The sequence below is a fragment of the Anomaloglossus baeobatrachus genome, chromosome 1, assembly GCF_048569485.1.
Source record: "Anomaloglossus baeobatrachus isolate aAnoBae1 chromosome 1, aAnoBae1.hap1, whole genome shotgun sequence".
Lineage (NCBI taxonomy): Eukaryota > Metazoa > Chordata > Amphibia > Anura > Aromobatidae > Anomaloglossus > Anomaloglossus baeobatrachus.
This window is the reverse complement of record NC_134353.1, coordinates 654,080,628-654,106,733: the sequence shown is the minus strand read 5'-3', so window position 1 is coordinate 654,106,733 and position 26,106 is coordinate 654,080,628. Positions and strand designations below refer to the sequence as shown.

Genomic DNA, 26,106 nt, shown 5'->3' with positions numbered 1-26,106 from the left:
GCAGGGAAGTGACCGGTGACGGCTCCACACTCCAGCGACGCTGCTGCTGCCACAGACAGGGGGAGGAGAGATGCTGCATGGAGCGAGGAAAGGTGAGAATAAACGGGGTTTTTTTTTTGTGTGTGTGTGAGATACAGTATACATGCCATATACCAGGATAGGGTTATTTATCATCAGGATGGGTGTATATAGCAGGATGGATGGGGTATATAGCAGGATGGGTAGCAGGATGGCGGCATGTAGCAGGATGGCAGTATATAGCAGGATGACAGTATATATCAGGATGGGGGCATATAGAAGGATGGCAGTATATGGCAGGATGGCAGTATATACGGTAGCAGAATGGCAGTATATATCATGATGGGGGCATATAGCAGGATGGCAGTATATAGCAGAATGGCGGCATATAGCAGGATGGCAGTATATAGCAGGATGGCAGTATATATCAGGATGGGGGCAAATAGCAGGATGGGGGCATATAGCAGGACGGCAGTATATAGTAGGATGGCAGTATATAGCAGGATGGGGGCATATAGCAGGATGGGGGCATATAGCAGGATGGGGGCATATAGCAGGATGGCAGTATATAGCAGGATAAGGGCATATTCCAGGATTTGGTACATATACAAGGCAGGAGGATCATTACCAGGATGGGGTACCTTAGTAGAGAATTTGGGGACATTACCCCCATAACAGTGTCAGCAGAAGATCCTCGCCCCATAACAGTGTGTCATGACCACATTTTTTGCCTAAAATTTTATTTTCCTATTTTCCTCCTCTAAAACCAGGGTGCGTCTTATGGTCCGGTGCGTCTTATAGTCCGAAAATACGGTATACCTTTCATTTCACAAACTAAAATTTTATCAAAATGTTAACTCAAGAACAAGTACATGATACAGAACTGGAGTTTAATAAGATTTTCCTGGCACAAAGTTGCTTGGCATAAAGGACCAGAAAGATTGCATACCAAAAAACAATGCGTATCACATGTAGGATGACTTCCTAATCCACGCACTACTGTCTGCTTAAATTTAGTTTTCTTAATTCAGAAATCCTAAAAATTCTGCCTCTACAAAATACTTCCATAAACGGAGAGGTAGATGGAAGCAAGACCATGACAGCGAGTTAATTGAGATACCTTATCTGTTATATTCTGTTGGTTTTTGTCAGTCCAGCTGGATTCAGGTTTAACAACTGCATTTGGCTCCCGAAAGACACTCTTAGCCCCTGGAAGGGTCTTCTGTTCTGTGTGGTTGTTTTGAATAACAGACTCTATAAAAACCTCGCTACTGCCACTCTGTGGGGGGTCTTCCTCAGTGTCTGTGCTGAGAGTGGAATGCTCCGTTGTACAGGATTGTGCCATGGTTCCAGGTTCTGAAGATGATGTTGAGGAGGACGACGACAACGTCTCTCTTGAAGAACCACGGAGAAGTAGTGATATGTCGGAGACCGGCTCTATACATAATGTTGAAAATTGTATCATTAGTTTGTGCCAGATTAATTTCTATAATCCATAAATATATCGGAAGATATAAATTAGCACTTGTTTGTATACAGCATGTGATGGACTGTAAGTGGCATGTCATAGATGAGACCATAAAAGTCAATCAGGTACCAAAATAATCAATAAATGAACTTCCATCAAACCACTACATATACCATGTATAGACAAAATCAGTCATTTAAAATTGCAAAAGCCGATTCTTGTCACCCCCGACATCTGTAAAGGGAGAGTCAAGAAGCATCCAAACAGATCAGATTGTTGTCTGGTCCTTCTGAAATCAGCAGATTTGTTTTATTAATGTGCGTGGGGGCCTTAAGAGCTTACAATCTACGTGGAAATAGGTTAACACACTGGAATAAAGATGTGAACAGCATACCATTGAGCCTCGTCTGACTGCTCCCATTTTGAGAGGTACGAAGTTCATGGATCTGAGCTTTGATGAGCTTTCGTTCTTCTAAGTCTTCTTTCTCCTCTGCCTGTCAAAAATAATTACACACAGTTTGAAACCATCTGTTGCATACACTTTAGTTTGGGTAAAATGAACATCCAGCATTTGTATCCTCCATGCCCAAATTAATTTCTTAAAGAATTAGGAACAATTGAAAGCTCCGCTTATTTTGATATTACCATAGCGTTTATGTATAATGGCAGGGGTGCGAAACTAACTACATTATGGGAGTTCAGATGTGGCCATTGACTGCAATCCAAAGACAAACATTACACAATGGTGTAGGCCTTCTGTTTTCCCCAAGAAATCACCAAACATTCTCTTTCTCTTGATAGGACATGGGTTCTACTACTACGAAGTCTTGAAAAGAGCGGGAAGCCGTTTCCCAGATCAATGCTACCACCTAAAGGCATCGAGACATTGTTTCATAGGAGACATGATCAAAGAAAATAAATTAAGAACTCAGCACAATGAGGTAGAGAAGCTGTGGGCTGAAAGGTTCTACATTTAGATAGTGGAAAGTTGCACTTTTAAAAATGCTAGAAGGATGGGCCATCCATTTTGGTGTACATGGGGGTTACAAAGCTGCCCACTTCCACTTTCCCCAATGGCAGATCTCAGGAAAAACAATGGCACGTGTTGGATTTGTCACATGTTAAAAAAGCAGAAGGGTTTTCCAGTGGCATGTCTCCATTTCGCTAATGAAAAAGGGAATACAAAACCATGCATCCTTGGTGGAGATTGTAAATCTATGAGGAAATTGATAGGAATGAATACAATCTTAAGTATAGGGAAATTTTAATTTTGAAAGAAGAGCTTTTACTTTGGTAATCCTCATTTTAGGATAACAAATATCAGACAACAATTTATTTGACTTAAGGCTACTTTACACACTGCGATATCGGTCCCGATATCGCTAGTGTGGGTACCCGCCCCCATCTGTTGCGCGACACGGGCAAATCGCTGCCCGTGTCGCACAACAGCCGTCACACATACTTACCTGTCCGGCGACGTCGCTGTGACGGGCGAACCGCCTCCTTTCTAAGGGGGCGGTCCGTGCGGCGTCACAGCGACGTCACTGAACCGCCGCCCAATAGCAGCGGAGGGGCGGAGATGAGCGGGACGTAACATCCCACCCACCTCCTTCCTTCCTCATAGCGGCCGGGAGGCAGGTAAGGGGAGCTTCCTCGTTCCTGCAGCGTCACACGCAGCGATGTGTGCTGCCGCAGGAACGAGGAACAACTTCGTTACTGCTGCAGTAACGATTTTTAAGAATGGACCCCCATGTCGCCGATTAGCGATTTTGCACGTTTTTGCAACGATGCAAAATCGCTTATCGGTGTCACACGCAACGGCATCGCTAATGCAGCCGGATGTGTGTCACAAATTCCGTGACCCCAACGACTCCGCATTAGCGATGTCGCAGCATGTAAAGCTCGCTTTAGCCAAAAGATGGTCCTGATGAGTAAGCAGTTAAAGGGAATCTGTCACCAAGTTTTTGCTACTTGATCTCAGAGCAGCATGTTATAGACAGAGATTCTGAAACTAACCAGGTTTAGATCACTGTGTGCAGCCCTTCTGACTTTATCTCAGAATTGAGTGTAGCAGAGCTGAGAGCTGTCCCCGCCCACACCAGGCTCTCAGTAGAGATTGTGCATTGAGTGAGCTGTCAATCACAGCAGGGGCGTGCCCAGCTGCTCTACTGAGGAGTCACCCCAATGGTAATCACAGGGCAATAAAACCTTTAGTATGAGTAAACAATCGCTGGCACACGGATAAGAAAAACACAGATGTTTTTTCTTTTTTAATTCCTGCATAATGCGGTCGTCAGCTTACATTGCAAAATTGTGGTGACAGATTCCCTTTTACAAGATTTTACTACTGAAACTAGTGGCAAGTCTGTCCCAGTACAAATAGCAGTCCGATTTACCAACACTGAGAAATAAAGATTTTTAGTATTCACCATAAAAATCTCCTTTGCAGGTTTTATTTGGGGTTAAAGGAACCATGGGTTAATATGCTGTCATCTGGAGGCTCACACTAACAATACATCTTAGGCCACCTTTATGTGTGGTATCTTTTTTTCACGGATGCTCTTCACATGTCCGTGATTTTATATGTCTGCCTTTCCAGCAGCACAGATGACAATGGCCAATACAAGTCTATGGGTCAGTAAAAAACACGTACAGCACACGGATGGCATCAGTGTACAATCCATGTGCCGTACGTGTTCAACATTGCAACGCATAGGAGAAGCTTTATAATTTATATAGTTAAATGATCCATTCGTGATGACACACTGATGCTAAAACGGATACAAGGATGACGCCAGTACCATTTTTTGTGTTTAAACATGGACGTGCCGATGAAGCCTTAGCAAATCAAATGCATTTAAGTGGTGTTGATTCCATTTTTTTTTCGGACACCCAGTTATTTTGGAAAAGCTATACTTTAAAAGGGAACCAGTCACCAGGTTTTCCCATAATAAAGTACGGCCATCACCATAAACGCCTATTTTAGAGCAAACAAAATACTGAAAAAAAAGTGCCTAATCCCATGTGCAGATCTCAAGACAAGAGCTTTTATTATAGCCACAGATGACATGGTCCAATCTTTACCCTGTGCCTCCTCTCTTCCCACAATGGCCGTCCTCCAGCTTGATTCATGTAGATGACATGTCCTATATCATCCATTGTCCCCCTGTTGTAGTCCTGCGCAAATGCTCTTCTCTCTGCCCTACCCTGTAATGTGCATGTGCCAGGAAAGGCCAAAGAGCACAGATAACTCAAAAATAAAGCCAGTGCATGCACACAACAGTACTTTGCTCTGTCCTCAGCAAGAAAAAGAGAATCACACTGGCCCAAACGGAGGACAGCATACAATTGCCGTCCTCCGTTTGGATGACTGGAGGACGGCCATTGTAGGAAGAGAGGAGGCACCAGATCAAGACCAGTGACGCTCATTGGATTGGACTGCGCAGTCTGTGGGTATAATAAAATCTATTTTTTGAGATCTGCAGAAAAGATTGGGAACTTTTTTTTTAATAGCATTCTAGTATGCTGTAAAAGAGGCCTTCATGGTGGTGGCAGCACTGGTGACAGGTTTAAGCTGTCATGGGGGTGGAGAAAGAAATGCCAATACTGCAGAAGGAATATTAGCCATTTCTCAGGTTACTTTCAGAGCAACTGCTACTTGTATGCTTCTGCTAAGAGAAGGATGTGGAAGGAAAAATAAATAGAGGCACTATGTAATAAGAACAGACGCCTGGGGGCGTAAGACCCAGAAGGCTTCTACTCGGCAGGTAGCGCCCTAGTTTAGCCTGAACTTTGGCATTGGCAGGTCAAAACTATAGAACAATGATAACCCTAGAGGCGGTCAGACACCTGCCAGAGCATACCGGGATGACCCACAAGGCAACCAAACATCCTAACAGAGCTGTTAGACTAAGTAACAACTGTCAACAATACCGGTTTTAGAGCTTCTAAGAACCTTTCTGGAAGAGGAGAGGTGGAGTGCCTAAGGCCTCTGCCACATTCACGTGAAAATCACGCACGTGCCGAGAGACACGTATTTCCCCTGCGTGTTGCGTGCAGGTAAGTACGTGTCTCTGGTACGTGCGGGACACGTGTGTTCTACGTGTGCTATCCGCGATAGCACATGTAGAACCGGTAATTAACATACTCACCTGGTCCTTCCTGCTGTCCGCGCTGCTGTCCGTGGTGCTGATCCTCGGTCTCCAGCCCTCCCGTCTCCCCGCTGCTGCCAGGCAGTGAAGTGAATATTCTATGAGAATAATGAGCGGCAGTCGTCAGCAAGTGGCAGCAGCGGCAGAGACAGGAGGGCTGGAGAAGGTGAGTAAATGTTTTTTTTTTTTTTCCCCACTGACACGTGTGATTTCTCCGCCGCGTGTCACACGGGACCGCGTCCACACTACACCCGTGTGGTACGGGTGCGGGCCGTGTGACACCCGTGCTGCGGGAGAAAACACTGACATGTCAGTGCTTTGAAAAACGCACACACGTACAAACGCACACGGACACACATTCCGTGTGGTTTTACGTGTGTGTGCCTGCTACAATAGGGTAGCATTGCTTAACGTGTCTCCGTGCCGGCGGCACGTGTAAAAAATGACAAACACGTGCCGGCGGCACGGATGTGTGTTGCAGGCCTAAAGGAAAGACAGCAACTCCTTAAGGTGGAAATAGAAGAATACCAGACCACTCTGTCCTGGAGAAAGACAGCTGATTAACTGGATAAACATATACCTGGGATGATTTAGGATAACCTGCACTCGCAGGGGTTTGGACCTGATGACCCTTGAGGTCCCTTCCAACTCTACCATTCTATGGATTGACAAGCCCCCAATACACTTCTAGGCTCATTTGCATTTACAACCAAAGTGGTCTCCTCCATGCTTTTTCTTGCTTACCAAAGAAGGCGCCGTCTCTCCAAAGCTATCCATACTTTTCGACTGCACAGTGCCAATACCTTGTTCCGTGTAGCGACTGACCGGAATGCCTGCCAATGCTGCAGCTAAAGCAAACAAAATAAAAATCACACAGGAGAAACAAGGTCACATACATCACTTAAAAATAACAAAAATAAAATAATCAAAGCCGAACAGCTGATAAGAGGCATGATTTCACTTTAGAAATTACATGACCTTTTAATCAGTAAAAAGAAGGGAATTTTGTTACTTACCGTAAATTCCTTTTCTTCTAGCTCCTATTGGGAGACCCAGACGATTGGGTGTATAGCACTGCCTCCGGAGGCCACACAAAGCAATTACACTAAAAAGTGTAAGGCCCCTCCCCTTCTGGCTATACACCCCCAGTGGGATCACTGGCTCACCAGTTTTAGTGCAAAAGCAAGAAGGAGGAAAGCCAATAACTGGTTTAAACAAATTCACTCCGAAGTAACGTCGGAGAACTGAAAACCGTTCAACATGAACAACATGTGTACCCGAAAAACAACCAAAAGTCCCGAAGGACAACAGGGCGGGTGCTGGGTCTCCCAATAGGAGCTAGAAGAAAAGGAATTTACGGTAAGTAACAAAATTCCCTTCTTCTTCGGCGCTCCATTGGGAGACCCAGACGATTGGGACGTCCAAAAGCTGTCCCTGGGTGGGTAAAGAAATACCTCATGTTAGAGCTGCGAAGACAGCCCTCCCCTACGGGGAGGCAACTGCCGCCTGCAGGACTCTTCTACCTAGGCTGGCGTCCGCCGAAGCATAGGTATGCACCTGATAATGTTTGGTGAAAGTGTGCAGACTCGACCAGGTAGCTGCCTGGCACACCTGTTGAGCCGTAGCCTGGTGTCGCAATGCCCAGGACGCACCCACGGCTCTGGTAGAATGGGCCTTCAGCCCTGATGGAACCGGAAGCCCAGCAGAACGGTAGGCTTCAAGAATTGGTTCTTTGATCCATCGAGCCAGGGTGGCCTTAGAAGCCTGCGACCCTTTGCGCTTACCAGCGACAAGGACAAAGAGTGCATCCGAACGGCGCAGGGGCGCCGTGCGGGAAATGTAGATTCTGAGTGCTCTCACCAGATCTAACAAATGTAAATTCTTCTCATACCGATGAACTGCATGAGGACAAAACGAAGGCAAAGAGATATCCTGATTAAGATGAAAAGAGGATACCACCTTCGGGAGAAACTCCTGAATGGGGCGCAGCACTACCTTGTCCTGGTGGAAGACCAGGAAGGGAGCCTTGGAAGACAGCGCTGCTAGCTCAGACACTCTCCGAAGAGATGTGATCGCTACCAGAAAAGCCACTTTCTGTGATAGTCTAGAAAGTGAAACCTCCCTCAGAGGCTCGAAGGGCGGCTTCTGGAGGGCAACTAGTACCCTGTTCAGATCCCATGGATCTAACGGCCGCTTGTACGGGGGAACGATATGGCAAACCCCCTGTAGGAACGTGCGCACCTTAGAAAGTCGTGCTAGACGCTTCTGAAAAAAGACGGATAGCGCCGAGACTTGTCCTTTAAGGGAGCCGAGCGACAAACCTTTTTCTAACCCAGATTGCAGGAAAGAAAGAAAGGTAGGCAATGCAAATGGCCAGGGAGACACTCCCTGAGCAGAGCACCAGGATAAGAATATCCTCCACGTTCTGTGGTAGATCTTAGCAGACGTGGGCTTCCTAGCCTGTCTCATGGTGGCAACGACCCCTTGGGGTAAGCCTGAAGACGCTAGGATCCAGGACTCAATGGCCACACAGTCAGGTTCAGGGCCGCAGAATTCCGATGGAAAAAAGGCCCTTGGGACAGTAAGTCTGGTCGGTCTGGTAGTGCCCACGGTTGGCCGACCGTGAGATGCCACAGATCCGGATACCACGCCCTCCTCGGCCAGTCTGGAGCGACGAGTATGACGCGGCTGCAGTCGGATCTGATCTTGCGTAGCACTCTGGGCAAGAGTGCCAGAGGTGGAAAAACATAAGGGAGCCGGAACTGCGACCAATCTTGCACTAGGGCGTCTGCTGCTAGAGCTCTTTGATCGCGAGACCGTGCCATGAAGGTTGGGACCTTGTTGTTGTGCCGGGACGCCATTAGGTCGACGTCCGGCCTTCCCCATCGGCGACAGATTTCCTGAAACACGTCCGGGTGAAGGGACCATTCCCCTGCGTCCATGCCCTGGCGACTGAGGAAGTCTGCTTCCCAGTTTTCTACGCCGGGGATGTGGACCGCGGATATGGTGGAGGCCGTGGCTTCCACCCACATCATAATCCGCCGGACTTCCTGGAAGGCTTGCCGACTGCGTGTTCCCCCTTGGTGATTGATGTATGCCACCGCTGTGGAGTTGTCCGATTGAATTCGGATCTGCTTCCCTTCCAGCCACTGTTGGAAGGCTAGTAGGGCAAGATACACTGCTCTGATTTCCAGAACATTGATCTGAAGGGTGGACTCCTGCTGAGTCCACGTACCCTGAGCCCTGTGGTGGAGAAACACTGCTCCCCACCCTGACAGACTCGCGTCTGTCGTGACCACCACCCAGGACGGTGGTAGGAAGGATCTTCCCTGTGATAATGAGGTGGAAAGGAGCCACCACTGCAGAGAGTCCTTGGCCGTCTGGGAAAGGGAGACTTTCCTGTCCAGGGATGTTGACTTCCCGTCCCATTGGCGGAGAATGTCCCATTGAAGTGGACGCAGATGAAACTGCGCAAACGGAACCGCCTCTATTGCCGCCACCATCTTCCCGAGGAAGTGCATGAGGCGTCTTAAGGAGTGCGACTGACTTTGAAGGAGAGCCTGCACCCCAGTCTGTAGAGACCGCTGCTTGTCCAGCGGAAGCTTCACTATCGCTGAGAGAGTATGAAACTCCATGCCAAGATACGTTAGTGATTGGGTCGGTGACAGATTTGACTTTGGGAAGTTGATGATCCACCCGAACGCCTGGAGAGTCTCCAGTGCAACATTCAGGCTCAGGTGGCATGCCTCTTGAGAGGGTGCCTTGACCAGTAGATCGTCCAAGTAAGGGATCACAGAGTGTCCGTGAGAGTGCAAGACTGCTACCACTGCCGCCATGATCTTGGTGAACACCCGAGGGGCTGTCGCCAGACCAAATGGCAGAGCTACGAACTGAAGATGGTCGTCTCCTATCACGAAGCGTAGAAAGCGTTGGTGCTCTGTAGCAATCGGCACGTGGAGATAAGCATCTTTGATGTCTATTGATGCTAGGAAATCTCCTTGAGACATTGAGGCAATGACTGAGCGGAGGGATTCCATCCGGAACCGCCTGGCGTTCACATGCTTGTTGAGCAGTTTTAGGTCCAGAACAGGACGGAAGGAGCCGTCCTTTTTTGGAACCACAAAGAGATTGGAGTAAAATCCTCGCCCCCGTTCCTGAGGGGGGACAGGGATCACGACTCCTTCTGCTCTTAGAGAGTCCACCGCCTGCGGCAGGGCATCTGCTCGGTTGGGGTGTGGGGAGGTTCTGAAGAACCGAAGTGGAGGCCGAGAACTGAACTCGATTCTGTACCCGCGAGACAAAATGTCTGTTACCCACCGGTCTTTGACCTGTGACAGCCAAATGTCGCAAAAGCGGGAGAGCCTGCCACCGACCGAGGATGCGGAGGGAGGAGGCCGAAAGTCATGAGGTAGCCGCTTTGGAAGCGGTTCCTCCATTTGCTTTCCTGGGGCGTGAGTGAGCCCGCCAGGAATCTGAGCTCCCTTGTTCTTTCTGAGTCCTTTTGGACGAGGAGAATTGGGCCTTGCCCGAGCCTCGAAAGGACCGAAACCTCGACTGCCACTTTTTCTGTTGAGGTTTACTTGCTCTGGGCTGTGGTAAGGAAGAGTCCTTACCCTTGGACTGTTTTATGATTTCAGCCAATGGCTCACCAAACAGTCTGTCTCTAGATAATGGCAAGCTGGTTAAGCATTTTTTGGAACCAGCATCTGCTTTCCAGTCCTTTAACCACAAGGCTCTGCGCAAAACCACAGAATTGGCGGACGCCATAGCGGTACGGCTCGTAGATTCTAGGACAGCATTGATAGCATAGGTCGCAAACGCAGACATTTGCGAAGTTAGGGACGCCACCTGCGGTACTGCTGGATGTATGATAGCATCCACCTGTGCTAAACCAGCTGAAATAGCTTGGAGTGCCCACACGGCCGCGAATGCTGGAGCAAACGACGCGCCGATAGCTTCATAGACAGATTTCAACCAAAGGTCCATCTGTCTGTATTTGGCATCTTTAAGTGAAGCGCCATCCTCTACTGCGACTATGGATCTAGCCGCAAGCTTGGAAATTGGGGGATCCACCTTTGGACACTGGGTCCAGCGTTTGGCCACCTCAGAGGGAAAAGGATAACGGGTATCCTTAGAACGTTTAGAGAAACGCTTGTCTGGATGAGCGTCGTGTTTCTGGATCGATTCTCTGAAGTCAGAGTGGTCCAAAAAAGCACTTAATTTACGCTTGGGATACAGGAAATGGAACTTCTCCTGCTGTGCAGCTGCCTCCTCTGCTGAAGGAGCTGGGGGAGAAATATCCAACAGTCTATTAATTGCCGATATAAGGTCATTAACCATGGCGTCACCATCAGGGGCATCCAGATTGAGAGGGGCCTCAGGATTAGAATCCTGATCACCGTCCTCAGTCTCATCACAGAGAGACTCTTCTCGCTGAGACCCTGAGCAGTGTGATGACGTCGAGGGTCTTTCCCAGCGAGCTCGCTTAGGCTGCCTGGGACTGTCATCTGAGTCAGAGACTTCAGCCTGTGATGCTTGAGACCCCCTTGAAGTACGGATTAGTTCCAACTGAGGGGGACCGGAGAGCATAGACACAGCAGTGTCCATGGTCTGAGTAACTGGCCTGGACTGCAAGGTCTCCAGGATTTTTGTCATAGTCACAGACATTTTATCAGCAAAAACTGCAAAGTCTGTCCCCGTCACCGGGGCAGGGTTCACAGGCGTCTCTGCCTGGGCCACTGCCACCATAGGCTCTGGCTGACGAAGTGCCACTGGGACTGAACATTGCACACAATGTGAGTCATTGGAGCCTGCCGGTAGATCAGCCCCACATGCAGTACAAACAGTGTACACAGCCTGTGCCTTGGCACCCTTGCGTTTTGCGGATGACATGTTGCTGCCTCCTCAGAGCAGTACAGGGTGTCCAGCCAAGAAGCGACCTTACAGTGCAACTATATATATATATGGTACCAAGAAAAAAGTACACTAATATAACACTGAGGCACTAGTGGGGCCAGCACTAAAGTGCTGCTTACCGCCCGCTTAGGAGCGGGTGTGTGGTCGCCGAAATCCCTTTAGTCTGGGTCTCCCAGAGCCTGCTGCCTTTCCCCAGCCAGACTGCATGTGTAATGGCTGCCGGCGTCCTTGTGGAGAGGGGGGGCGGGCCCTGGGCGTATACAGACGAAGAGCGGGAAGCCTGCTTCCCACTGTGCCTAGTGAGAGGGCTGGAGCATGTAAATAAAGCTCCAGCCCTCGGCGCTGCCAATTGAGCAGCGTCTCTCCCCTACCCTGATTGACAGGGTGGGGGCGGGAACGAAGCGGCGCTAGGCCGCAGAAGCCGGGGGCTAAAGTTAGAAGCGCCGCCGCCGTAAAAGCGCGGTCGGCGCAAAGTCCCTGGCGCACCACAAGTCGCAGCTGCGCCGCCGCTCCAGGAGCGGTCGGCGCAGTAGTTCCCAACATGTAACGTCACTCAGCAAAGCTGCAGTGAGCTAACCCCAGCGCACAGCGCTACTGTCCCCGGCGCACTATAACGCTCAGCAAGCCTTGAGAGTGTCCGTGCCTGCCGGGGACACCGAGTACCTGAATGATGCAGGGCCTTGTCCCTGACTGTACTCATGCTCCAAATCCAGCAGGTTCTCTGGGTCTGTGGATGGAGCCCGGCCTCAGGGCTTGGGGGCCGGCAAGATCCCACTTCCACAGAGCCCTCCAGGGGATGTGGAAGGAAAACAGCATGTGGGCTCCAGCCTCTGTACCAGCAATAGGTACCTCAACCTTACAAGCACCACCGCGAGTGAGAAGGGAGCATGCTGGGGGCCCTATATGGGCCCTCTTTTCTTCCATCCGATATAGCCAGCAGCTACTGCTGACTACAAACAGTGGAGCTATGCGTGGATGTCTGACCTCCTTCGCACAAAGCAGAAAACTGGTGAGCCAGTGATCCCACTGGGGGTGTATAGCCAGAAGGGGAGGGGCCTTACACTTTTTAGTGTAATTGCTTTGTGTGGCCTCCGGAGGCAGTGCTATACACCCAATCGTCTGGGTCTCCCAATGGAGCGCCGAAGAAATATAAATGCCTCAAACTAGTTACCTTCTATTTCATCATTCCTTATTTTCCGAATAGCAGCTCGGATAAGTTTCCTCTCTTCATATTCACTGGCACTTCGAAGCTGGAAGGGAAGGTACAAAATTCAGTGTGCACTTAGTGGAGTGATGCAGTAGCGCAGCCTAGTGGCAGCCTGGACATGTGTCTCAATAATAAAGGCATAAACAGTGCCCTCTACTGGGGACAAACCAGATTTAAATAACAAATGTAAAAAATACATAAGATGCAATCAGACTGGGCTGCAACAGAATCTCAAGGATGCATAAGAGTACATATAATACACAATAAGAGAGGAGGGTTGCAATGACTTTCTCATCTGAGGTGCAATTCTGGCCTAATAGACTGAAAACGTACCAGTGCCGTCAGCTCCTCCAGATCATTTATCGCCTCCAGTCTTCCTGCCAGGGCATGCAGCGCTCTCTGCTGCTTTTCCTCCATTTCAGTGCTTTAAATGAAAAAAATAGGATAGCCTTATCGCACTTAGCGAATGTTATGAAACAGGGAACCGACATAATCAGTTCCCCGTCAGTGAAAAACGCAAACATCAAGCTCATAGTAAGTGCTGGGTCTGAATACTGAGGCGGACAGTATGGCATTCTCTAGGCGTGTTAGGCATAGTAGATAAGGGTCAGTCTGTTCTGGCCGCACCTCTGTAGACACAGTGATCTTCATCACCAGCACTATTCCATTAAGGCCCCGTCACACTAAGCAACATCGCTAGCAACATCGCTGGTAACGAACAACTTTTGTGACGTTGCTAGCGATGTTGCTGTGTGTGACATCCAGCAACAACCTGGCCCCTGCTGTGAGGTCGTTGGTTGTTGCTGAATGTCCTGGGCCATTTTTTAGTTGTTGCTGTCCTGCTGTGAAGCACAGATCGCTGTGTGTGACAGCGAGACAGCAACAACTAAATGTGCAGGCAGCAGGAGCCGGCTTCTGCTGAGGCTGGTAACTAATGTAAACATCGGGTAACCAAGAAGCCCTGTCCTTGGTTACCCGATATTTACCTTTGATACCAGCCTCCTCCGCTCTCACTGCCTGTGCTGCCGGCTCCTGCTCTGTGCACATGTAGCTAGCTGCAGGACACATCGGGTTAATTAACCTGATGTGTGCTGTAAGTAGGAGAGCAAGGAGCCAGCGCTAAGCGGTGTGCGCTGCTCCCTGCTCTGTGCACATTTAGCTGCAGCACACATCGGGTAATTAACCCCATGTGTGCTGTAGCTAGGAGAGCAAGGAGACAGCGCTCAGTGTGCGCTGCTCCCTGCTCTCTGCACGTGTGGCTGGACACTGGTTGCTGGTGAGCTCACCAGCAACTCGTGTAGCCACGCTCCAGCGATCCCTGCCAGGTCAGGTTGCTGGTGGGATCGCTGGAGCGTCGCAGTGTGACAGCTCACCAGCAACCTCCTAGCAACTTACCAGCGATCCCTATCGTTGTTGGGATCGCTGGTAAGTTGCTTAGTGTGACGGTACCTTTACAGTTACCAGCAATCTGTCCAATTTAGGAGGGTTCAGAAAACAAAAAAGGACCCAAGACTCTGTAATAATTTGAATAAAACTAAGTTCATATGAGCGGATCTTAAAAAATTGTCAAAGTTTCAACCAAAGTCAACTTTTTGCTCATTTGTCATCTGCATGGAATCAGGTTTCATAAATCAGTAGTTATTAAAATTTTACAAGGCTAAATACAATTTGAGGCTATGTGCCCACAGGAAATTAAACCTGCGGATTTATCTGCGGAAAATCCGCGGATTTTCTGGATTTTCCAGATAAATCTGCAGGTTTCAGTATGTACAGACACTCCCCATGTTATCCTATGGGAGTGTCTGTACATGCTGACGGAAATGTGAAAGTAGCGACAGCTTAGGAATGGCACACATGGGTGTCGTCCATGAAGAAAGCATCTAAAAGCCCATGCACACAAAATTCCCACCTACAATTTGACAAGGGCTATACTGAAAAATATGAAGACTACTAGGACTATCTTCTGGAGTGATGAGACCAAGATAAATGTTTTTTGAACAGATTGAAATAGGCTAAGTTCACAAAGGGCATCTTTTGGTGCGTTTTTGAGGTCACAAAGATGCACCTAAATCCATGCATTTCCTTCTCCCACAAAGTCTATGAGATTTCTATTATGCTGTCCACACTGGGCATCTTTTTTTTTTGGCTACATCTTGGCTGCGTTTTTGAAGATGCAGCATGTCAATTCTTTTTGTGTTTTTCCAGCGTTTTTGAGCCCTTTCAGTCAATAGATTTGACTTAAAAAATGCATTGGGCAAAACGTGGTAAAAATGAGACAAAAACGCGTAAAACACGCAATGCGTTTTTGATGCTTTATGCTGCAATGCGTTTTTGGTGCATTATTTTGGGACAAAAACGCTGCATTTTTGTGGTAAAAAAAAAAAGATGCAGCGTGTGAACATACCTTTAAAACTCCATGGGGTTACAAAGGTGAGGAGTACAAACAAAAATGCATAATGCCTACAGTGAAACATGGTGGTGGCATTGTCTATATTTAGGGCTTCAAAAGAGCTGCTGGTGTGGAGAGCTACAGTTCATTGATGGTATCATGACAGATGTACTGCTCTATATTGAAAGAGAAGTTGCCACCATCACCACATGCCCTTGGTTAAAATCTTACTAAACTCAAATATTTTTCTGTTATTGCATAATCACCCAATAACCAAACCATAAGTGATTGATTGGTGACACATCATTGGGTATCTGTTCATTTTTATAGGTACAAACATGCATAGTATTATTCTGATAGGTCCCAATAAGCAACCATCATCACATAGTTCATAAAAGGTTGTTTAGTAATGAATAGAAACAAACCCAGGCTGGTTCTCCTTGTCCTCCTGTCCATTACTTTTCTCGGATCTGAAACGTTTCGATGCTAGGGCTTCTTCACATCGCTCTAGCTCTTTCCGCCGTAGCTCCCTGATGGCCGAGCGAATCTCCCGCCTCTCCGCCAGGTCCAGAGTCACTTCCAGCTGCGAAAGACACAGAATATACACAAGTCCTGAGCCAAGAGTGAAAATGTGCATGGGTTTTTGGGGGATTAATACAGAGTAAATTGTTAGGTTGGCTTGATGCAGGATGACTGAGTGGAGGACTGGTCAGATTTTCCATATTCAAAACAAAAAAGGTCTTTAATTTCAACAGCTTTGTTTATGGAAAAGTCAATTTCAGCAGATGAGTGCACGGAAAAGAAAAATCTGTCTGAACCATTTCTCTGACATAGTAACCAACACCAGCCTTCAAAATAAAAGAAGCACATAAACGAGGAATACATGTATACATGGTAGATCTGAGCAACCCGAGAGCAGCCACATCAGTATCCTAGAGCGCGGTGGACCGATGCCCACCAGCTGGCGTCCACGGCTCCTATATTATATATCCGGCCTGGTGCAACATTGTGTGTGCGTCACACCGCAACAATAACATTGCGTCAGTCTGACTAATCATGGGAGAGGCAGATGAATCCGGCAGGTAGGAAGCGGTTTACACGGCTCCCATGTGGTGGCCAAGGAATACCAATATGGCCACTGGACCAGGGACCTGCAAATGCATTCACTAATCTCTAGAACAGAGAGAGGAAAAAAACGGATTCGGATCGTGCACCCGGAATCCCGTGTCCGGGTCGGACTCGGATCTGCCGCCCAAACCGCGTGGATCCGGATTTTGCCGGTCCGGGTTCGCTCAACACTACTTCTACCACATCGGTCATGTCAATTTTACTTTTTTGGATTTGGCCATTGAACTTTTCACTTGTTTTCCTGAATAGTCTATCTTTGTGATTTTATGGATATTTTGCAATAAATAGTTTTTTCTATGGAGCCTAGATGACTTATTTCTTCTACTACTTTATATTATTATAATAATATATAATAATAATTTTATTTATTTATATAGCACTGTTAATTCCACAGCGCTTTACATACATTGTGATCCCCAATGGGGACAGTGTTGCCAATCTAAGTTCCCTACGAGTATGTTTTTGGAGTGTGGGAGGAAACCTGAGAACCCGGAGGAAACCCACGCAAACACAGGGAGAACATACAAACTCCTTGCAGATGGTGTACTTGGTGGGATTTGAACCCAGGACCCCAGCGCTGCAAGACTGCAGTGCTAACCACTGAGCCACCATGCCGCCCCAGGATGTACCATCCTTTAGGATAGATCAAAAGCATCATATTGGTTGGGTGCAACACCTGGCGTCCCTACTGCTAAGCTGTTCTGGTGCTGCACAGATGCGATCAATAGCGGAGCTGCACTGTAGTGGCTGTAGCTGGATACTGCACATCCTCCCCTTTTCAATCAATGGAAGATTAATCTGCAGTACCCAGCTGTCACCACTATACAGTAGATGGAGCTGTGCCATTCCACACAAATTACATCCAGCACAGGGTACAGCTGATCAACGGGTGTCACATCCCTTAAAGGGAATCTGTCACCAGGTTTTTGCTCCCCCTTCTGAGAGCAGTATAATGTAGAGACAGAGAACCTGATTCCAGCGATGTGTGACTTACTGAGCTGTTTGCTGTCATTTTGATAAAATCCATGTTTTCTCTGCTGCCCACCTAGCAGTTATACAGAGCTCATGAATGTGCTGGACTACCTGGCAGCAGGCCAAGTAGTCTTCTATTGATAATCTACTGCTGATTAAAGAGTGATTTGATCAAAACTACACAAAGCAGCCCAGTAAGGGACAAATCGCTGGAATCAGGGTCTCTGCCTCTACGTTATGCTGCTCTCAGATTAGGTGGCAAAAACCTGGTGACAGATTCCCTTTAAAAGCAAGAACAGCACAGCAGACTAAGCAATTACTGCCTGCAAATTAGAGTTTAAACATTCATTCTCTATTGGGCTGCCACAAAAAAACAAAACAAAAAAAAAAAAACAACACAAAAAACGAGCACAGCCCTATTTCTATATGAGATGAATGGAGTGGAGAGGTGGATGAGCAGGCACACTTCTGCTCCATTTTGACAATGATAAACATGCCCTGCGCTGACCAGAGATCGGACCCTCACTGGTTTTTAAGTTATCTTTTATCCTTATACGTATGGGTGATATTGCTCTTCACCGGACAACCCTTTTTGAGTACAAATGCAAGAAACCTTTCGAAATGCACAAAAACAGGAGACCAGATGATAAGTTTTCCACATAGGAATCACAAGAAAAACCTTTATCTATTAGTTACCACCATGTTTGGTTAAGCAAAACATTTTTTGAAGGGCCTTAATTACAGATTTCATTGTAAATCATGAAATGCTGATGTCCAGTCTCTTGGCCGGGAAATGAATTTAGTCCAGACACAATAAGAACCACACACAAAGCATCAGTCATTTGTCACAAGCATCAGTCATTTGTCACAAGCATCAGTCATTTGTCACAAGCATCAGTCATTTGTCCCAATAAACATTTCAAGAAAAGTACAGTACACCCAGAGTATTCTGTATAAAGCAACTAGGGCTTCATGTTTGATAGAATATAGGAAGGTGGGCACATGACACCCATAACCCACCGCAGCAGCTTTCTAGGAATTGAGAGCTCAGTGGTAATGCCTAGCTTGAGCCCCAAGAGGGCAGCACTGAGCCACTTTCTCCTCGCAGGAAGCGGACTGCAGATATAAATACGATCACATCTGGACGGCCAGGTTTAAAATTCCCAACAAATTATTTGCAAGTCTACTTATGGAACAAGGGAAAAACAACTTGGCACCATGTGCAATACTTGGCAGCGTCTGCGCATGTTCTGGTTAGATTTGTTCCGTCTGATAAACATTGGTTCAAGATTTCTTTTTTTTACATTACGAAATATTTTTAGAAAATCTGACTGTAAATAAACTGCAGACTATTAGGAAAAGAAAAACACTATGAATTGCCAATAAAACCCAAAGAGAGGCATATGTATGAAGGAGGGGGGAGGGGAGCAAGAACATCTAAATAAGGAACAGCCGGCGCAGACATGACACAAGCAATTATTTCAAAGAGACTGTGGAATATTAATCTAAAAAAGCAATAAAATGACAAAATATGAACTAATTGTTCTTCATTATTTGATGGGTTTAGGCCAAAGTTAACAGCACACATGTGCAAGTGTATCATTCAGATGTCTCCGCACAGAAGGGATGGGCAAGTAATGTCCCCTGTACGTCTCCTGACTCCTCCATACACAGAAGCACTGGTGTGTCCCCCTACCGTAGAGTGTCCTCTGCGAGGCTGCCAATATCAGTTAGCGTTAGGGTATGTGCCCATGATCAGGACTCACTGCGTCCTGGCACAGCGGGTCCTGACCTGCGGGGCCGCGAACGCTGCATCCAAAACACTGCAAACACTGATCATGGGCACGGAGCCTTAAGGCTGCTTTACACGCAGCGACATCGTTAATGCGATGTCATTGGGGGTCACGGAATTCGTGACGCACATCCGGCCTCATTAGCGTCGTCGTTGCGTGTGACACGTACGAGCGACCGCTAACGAGCAAAAATACTCACCTAATCGTTGACACGGTGCTTTATTCCCAATTATCGTTGCTGTTGCAGGACGGAGGTTGTTTGTCGTTCCTGCGGCATCACACATCGCTATGTGTGACACCGCAGGAACGAGGAACCTCACCTTACCTGCGGCCGCCGGCAATGAGGAAGGAAGGAGGTGGGCGGGATGTTCGGCCCGCTCATCTCTGCCCCTCCGCTTCTATTGGGCGGCTGCTTAATGAAGTCGCTGTGACGCCGCACGAACCTCCCCCTTAGAAAGGAGGCGGTTCGCCAGTCACAGCGACGTCGCTAGGCAGGTAAGTAGTGTGACGGGTCCGAGGGATGTTGTGCGCCACGGGCAGCGATTTGCCCATGACGCACATCCGAAAGGGGCGGGCACGCACGCTAGCGATCTCGCTAGCGAGATTGCAGCGTGTAAAGCGGCCTTTATTCTTTGTGTATAGGAGTCTCTAGCGGCTACCAGAGGTGTCTGCCAACACACTTTCCTTTCTTCATTGAGAACACTAATTAGCCAAGCCGGGCTGAGCCGAAAGTGTACATCTAGGTGGGTGCCACTGCCCACGATCAAGGTTTGCAGAATTTTGGATGTAGTGTGTTTTCACCGAGTCCAAAACGTTGCGTTGTACAGTACAAGCATAGTGGACAGAATTTCTAAAAATCATGTGCCCACTGTCCTTGTTTTTTCCACATCAAACACTGACTTGCGGAGCGTCTTTCCAGACCGCAGCATATCAATTGTTTGCTGTGGATTTGCATTCGTCCTCCGTAGGGAGAACACAACTGAGAGAACACAGAGCACTGAAGCCTGATTGTGGGTACAAGCATCTGCGGTCTCCTGCGGAGGAGACTCGTGGCCCCGCAGGTCAGGAAGCAGTGAGTCCCGATTGTGTGCACAAGACTACACACCAATTCCTGTATCAAAACACATATACATACACCAAGGGCGACTGGCTCATTGCCTTCCAGAAACCTTAATTATAGAAGCAAATACGACAATTCAAAATGTACAATAACCACTCATCCAGAAAATATTACGGGCAGCCTCTACAGTACATGCAAAAGCGGAGACTTCAGAATTCTTATGCGCATGATTGGGTTTTTTACACACACACACACACACACACACACACACACACACACACACACACACGCACGCGCACACACACACACAAGATCGCAGTAAGTAACATAACACATCCATACTGTTTATGGCCGCTGTGGAAAACAAGGACCAGCAGGGGAACGCATCAAAGACCTGTGGAAGAACGCAGGTCCTCACATTGCACAACATCCCAGGTCCCCAAAGAAGTACGATATCAGTGTGTGTGCGTGTGTGTGTGCGTGTGTGTGTGCGTGTGCGCATGTGCAAGCTGTAGCCATTGGAGGTCTGGTGGAATGACTGTGGGGTCTGTCTTCTCTCTTTTGGGGTCTGTCGTCTCTCTTTAATGAAGTGTCCTGCAGTATTCTTTAACTTTTGTTTTAGTTGCATGGACACTTCATTATTGAAGCACAACTACAGCTTATTTTTGGGGGAGGGCTTAAATTTAATACTTGCTCCGAGAAGGCTGAAAATTCCTGCTAGGGCTTATTTGTGGGGTAGCTTATTTTCAGGGAAACACAGTACACACACACACACACACACACACACACACACACACACACAGTATATCGTACATCCCTCACATTTTATATCTTTCCATGGGATCTTCTGGATCCTATGGAAAGATATAATAACAATGCTTGTTTCCTATACACTTCCATTATACTTGGTACTCGAGGAGAGCCAGTCACAGCGTCCGACCTGAAGCACAAATAGCACAAGTGAATGGTAGTGCTCGCTCATCACCAACAGCCATTAAAGGGAATTTGTCACCAGGTTTTTGCTTCCCCATCTGAGAACAGAATAATGTAGACAGAGATCCTGATTCCAGAGATATGTCACTTACTGAGCTGTTTGCTGTCATTTTGATAAAAATCCATGTTCTCTCTGCTGCAGATCAAGCAGTTGTACAGAGCTCATGAATATGCTGGACTACCTGGCAGCACGCCAAGTAGTCCTCTAATGGTAATCTACTGCTGATTAAACAGTGATTTTATCAGAACTACACTAAGCGGCCCAGTAAGTGACACATCACTGGAATCAGGATCTCTGCCCCTACAATATGCTGCTCTCAGATTAGGTGGCAAAACCTGGTGACAGATCTCCTTTAATGCCATTAAGGAATATATTTTTGACATCTTTTTTTTCTTCTATTCCTGGAGAACCCCTTTATTGAAATCAAAGTTGAACTATGATTGGATGCTACGGCCAACAAAGTGTTACTATGACGCTTCTTCTAAATTACGCCTACAATGGTAATACTTCACTACTTCTTTAATTATAAAACAGGCATACACAAATCTTTCTGTGGGGTTCTAATATTGAGCAGATTTATAGTTTAGTTTGGCATTTCCACACAAAAAAAAAAATCTATTTTCTGAGAAAGGACCGCTCGCTGAGTGAGAATGTGACACATAGCATAGGAGCGATGCAGGGGGCACATGTGTTGCAATACAAAATACCATTGTATTGTAGGAATGCAGAAAACCCCGGTAGAAAACTTCATCCGCGGGAGAAGAGTGAAATGTCAGATAGTGACCTATAAAAGCTGGAAAGAATTTATGGAATATTTTCCCTTTCTTCAGACCATAGTCCGATCCCTCACTAACACATTGTGTGTCGCTTCTTCTGACAGCAGAGCCATCTTTCCAAGCAATGAAGAATTCCCATTCCCAGCCAGGATGATGGACGCAAGGTAGAAACCTTTTCAAGATGAAACCACTACAAATGATTGAAGAATTTAGCATTTGTCAGTAGCGATGAAACTGGAAAATGGATATTCCAGAACTAATCCATTATATGTGACAGATTATATTCTGTGCTTGTTTGCTTTGTAAGATTAACTTTCCTTCTAGATAGAAAGCGGTGTTGTGCAAGAGATTCCATGATGACTTGTAAAGACGGCCTCAGCTCTATGCCACACGGCTTTCTGTCAGAGACAAGCCACCCGCCTCCATAGCGCCACCTAAAGGTTAGTCAAGATTTACCCCTATACAATTTTCAAGCAGAATGAATTTTAGGGTATGTTTAGGCTATGTGCGCACGTGTGCGTATTACATGCAGTTACACTGCGTTCTGCACCGCAGCGTAACTGCATGCGTCCTGCATCCCCTGCACAGTCTATGAATGTGCATGAGACGTGCGCACGTGGCATATTAGAGCGCAGCGCTTCGGCTGCTGCCCGAAGCGTGCGTTCTAAGAAGTGACATGTCACTTCTTTCGCGCGCTTTGCATGCTGTCTATAGGGAGAGGCAGCATGCAGAGCGCACGAATTCTGCAGGCACCAGGCGCTTCAGAACGGAGCTTTTCAGCTGCGCTCTGAAGCAGACCTTTTGTGTGCGGTGCAGAGCGCACACGTGCGCACATAATGGATTTACAAGCAGATCCACTATAAAACGACCCCTTCAAATACTGTGATGTGAGTTACAGGAAAAAAGAAATAAAATAAAATAAAGATGGCTTCTTCAGTAAAATTAATCTATATTCATGTGTGGTTTCTAATATGGCATTTAAAACTCCGGGGCCTGTGCACATCAAAATTGAAACCCGTTACTGCAGAAGGGCAGAGCGGTGCAGGGGAAGAGCCGGCAGGCAGAGCGGCGCAGGGGAAGAGCCGGCAGGCAGAGCGGCGCAGGGGAAGAGCCGGCAGGCAGAACGGCGCAGGGGAAGAACCGGCAGGCAGAACGGCGCAGGGGAAGAACCGGCAGGCAGAACGGCGCAGGGGAAGAACCGGCAGGCAGAACGGCGCAGGGGAAGAACCGGCAGGCAGAACGGCGCAGGGGAAGAACCGGCAGGCAGAACGGCGCAGGGGAAGAACCGGCAGGCAGAACGGCGCAGGGGAAGAACCGGCAGGCAGAACGGCGCAGGGGAAGAACCGGCAGGCAGAACGGCGCAGGGGAAGAGCCGGCAGGCAGAACGGCGCAGGGGAAGAGCCGGCAGGCAGAACGGCGCAGAGGAAGAGCTGGCAGGCAGAACGGCGCAGGGGAAGAGCTGGCAGGCAGAAGGGCGCAGGGGAAGAGCCAGCAGGCAGAACGGCACAGGGGAAGAGCTGGCAGGTAGAACCGAACAGGGGAGAGCAGGCAGGTAGAAGGGCGCAGGGGAAGAGCCGGCAGGCATAACGGCACAGGGGAAGAGCCGGCAGGCAGAAGGGCGCAGGGGAAGAGCCGGCAGGCAGAACAGCGCAGGGGAAGAGCCGGCAGGCAGAAGGGCGCAGGGGAAGAGCCGGCAGGCAGAAGGGCGCAGGGGAAGAGCCGGCAGGCAGAAGGGCGCAGGGGAAGAGCCGGCAGGCAGAACAGCACAGGGGAAGAGCAGGCAGGCAGAAGGGCGCAGGGGAAGAGCCGGCAGGCAGAAGGGCGCAGGGGAAGAGCCGGCAGGCAGAACAGCACAGGAGAAGAGCTGGCAGGCAGAATGCGCAGGCACGAGATTGCTGGTCGTACACCTGACATTTCTATTTTACGTTTTGAAATCTACAGCATGGGGAGCAGACGTACAATATGCTATACACAGCAACAAGCAGGAGCTTATCTCACACATTTATGTATGGACTCATGCACATATCACACTATACAGACCATCATGGCAATGTGATGGGGGAGGGGAAGGAACACTGCTGTAATCAATAGAAATCCCAGCTTTATACAAGCGCTGGGACCTAAGCACACAGACAGGTTGGGGCTCCAGGGAAGGGAACCAGACATTACTATTTGGGCACTAGAGAATTTCTTGAAAAGAAAAGCATTTAAGGCCTTGTGCCAACAGGGCGTAATTAACAAGACCTTTCTGCTAGATGCCAAGGTCGTGGCAGTGAATGAAATGGCAGCCAGTATGGTACCTGTCTTCAGGAATTTCCAGACTTTATACGGCACTGCCAACAATCAGGTCACTTCTCACAGTTCCTATCCCAGACTGACTTCATATATAGACTATACACTTTATGGACTAAATTATTGAGTTCAGCCTCTGCAAGCAATCTCCACGGACAAAACTTGGTAGTAGTTCAGGTCAGACTTTCAGGATAAACCTGGCCAATACCTTTAATCAATGGAAATCTTCAAGAGGAAACTGGATAAACATATAACTGGGATGATTTAGGATAACCTGCACTCGCAGGGGGTTGGACTCTATGGCCCTTGAGGTCCCTTCCAACTCTACCATTCTATAATCTAATCCTTTGCTCTTTCTGGGATTTTCAGTCCAGTGGGTGGAGCTATTTCTGGGATTCTCAGTCCAGTGGGCGGTTCTACCAGTGACTGACCGCTACCTCTGTATGCACACACATGCAAAGAAAGCTGTCAGTCACTGATAGGACCGCCCACTGGACTGAAAATCCCAGAAATAGCTCCACCCACTGGACTGAAAATCCCAGAGAGCAGAGGTTTAAATGACAAAACAGGTTGTAATGAATCTACTCCTAAAACAATATGATTAACATGCTACCTGTGGATTGGACTGCAATTTCATAGTGACAGGTTCCCTTATGAAAGTCAGTTTTCAATAAAGAATATGTATGATATTGTGAGATAAGCCATCTGTAGTGAGCGATGGAAGTTTGCTCCATGGTCTCCAGATGTGGTGTGTTCCCATTGATTTTAGATTTACCTGATTATCAGGGTGGCCCTCTTGCCCCAGCTTATAGTAACTGAATTTAGAAATATACTTTACAGCCTTCAAAATGGGCCACAGCCACCAATAGGATTCCTCTGTCTCATTTACTTCTTCAGGAAAGTTTTCTAGACATACTCAGATTTGAGCTAAGGTCATTAAGCAGCGAGGGGGAGGAGGTGAGCTGTGATAATCACCTATTGTGAATAGTGGTGGCTCTTGTGTTATCTATACAGAGGAGTCATTGTAACAACAAAAGGATGACTGCTGAAATGCGATCTTTACGGAACTGAAAGTGCGAGAAATGAAAATGCAGTTGACCTACAAACCAAAGACTGGCCAAATCCTTAGAAAAGAACCACATAACTCTACAAATCTGTGTACAATCCAGGAAGAGTTGGTTCACTTTGATATTTGAAACCGTACAAACCAAAGTGGATTTATATGACGCTTTTCCGTGGGCGGCCAGCTCTAGAGGCCAAAGTGTTTACTGCGAGAAGGGAACAGTAAGTGGGAACGATCTTATATTTAGATCTGCCAGTCACACAAAGAAAACATTTGGTTGAAAAGTTGCAAGTTCTGCATGACTTTCCCCAGCATCAGCCTGGATCTTGGCAGCTCATCTGGTCACATCTGGACGCCGTTTGTGGTCAGGTTTTGTGTTGATGCTCAGAGAAAACACAAAAAAGAACACAATCCGATGACAATCTACAACGAAAAGGCCAAAATGGCTTTTAATGCTGTTCAGTCTGAAGGAAACAAGCAAAAGAGGAAATCATCAATTTATCCTCCAATTTCCTACTCCCATTTACTACTGTAGTACACCATGCATCATGGCCAACAAGGGACACCAACCCAAAGGAACGCTGCAAGTCTGCCCCACAAGGTATCGTAGAAGTGTAATATTAATATTAATACATACAGGATGAGGGCCACTTACAGGAATACAGCGTAAAAGGTGCGTAACAAATATATAAACAAACCATAAAACTCCTGACAAGGAATCGTTTCGCTCATATGACATTAGTCACATCTGAAATATAAAATGTTCTAACCAAGTGTGATTATGATGTAAACAAAAGCAAGTTCCCATTAATTACACCAAAGTGTACTTCTCAACAAATTACTGTTACACAGCGGTCCTAGATCGGGGCTTTGCTCCCC

At 47.6% G+C, this 26,106-nt stretch overlaps 1 protein-coding gene across 2 annotated transcripts in view; it reads right to left on the bottom strand.

The window, feature by feature from the left end:
- Positions 1-26,106, bottom strand: part of SMTN (smoothelin) — a 189,049-nt gene that overhangs the window by 104,244 nt on the left and 58,699 nt on the right. For both annotated transcript variants that reach the window (XM_075319947.1, XM_075319948.1), the window contains exons 2-7: positions 15,575-15,732; positions 13,094-13,184; positions 12,725-12,803; positions 6,382-6,485; positions 1,881-1,980; positions 1,139-1,455 (exon numbers count right to left, since the gene is read on the bottom strand). In XM_075319947.1, coding sequence (XP_075176062.1) covers positions 1,139-1,455; positions 1,881-1,980; positions 6,382-6,485; positions 12,725-12,803; positions 13,094-13,184; positions 15,575-15,732 — 849 coding nt within the window. The remainder of the gene's footprint in view (positions 1-1,138; positions 1,456-1,880; positions 1,981-6,381; positions 6,486-12,724; positions 12,804-13,093; positions 13,185-15,574; positions 15,733-26,106) is intronic.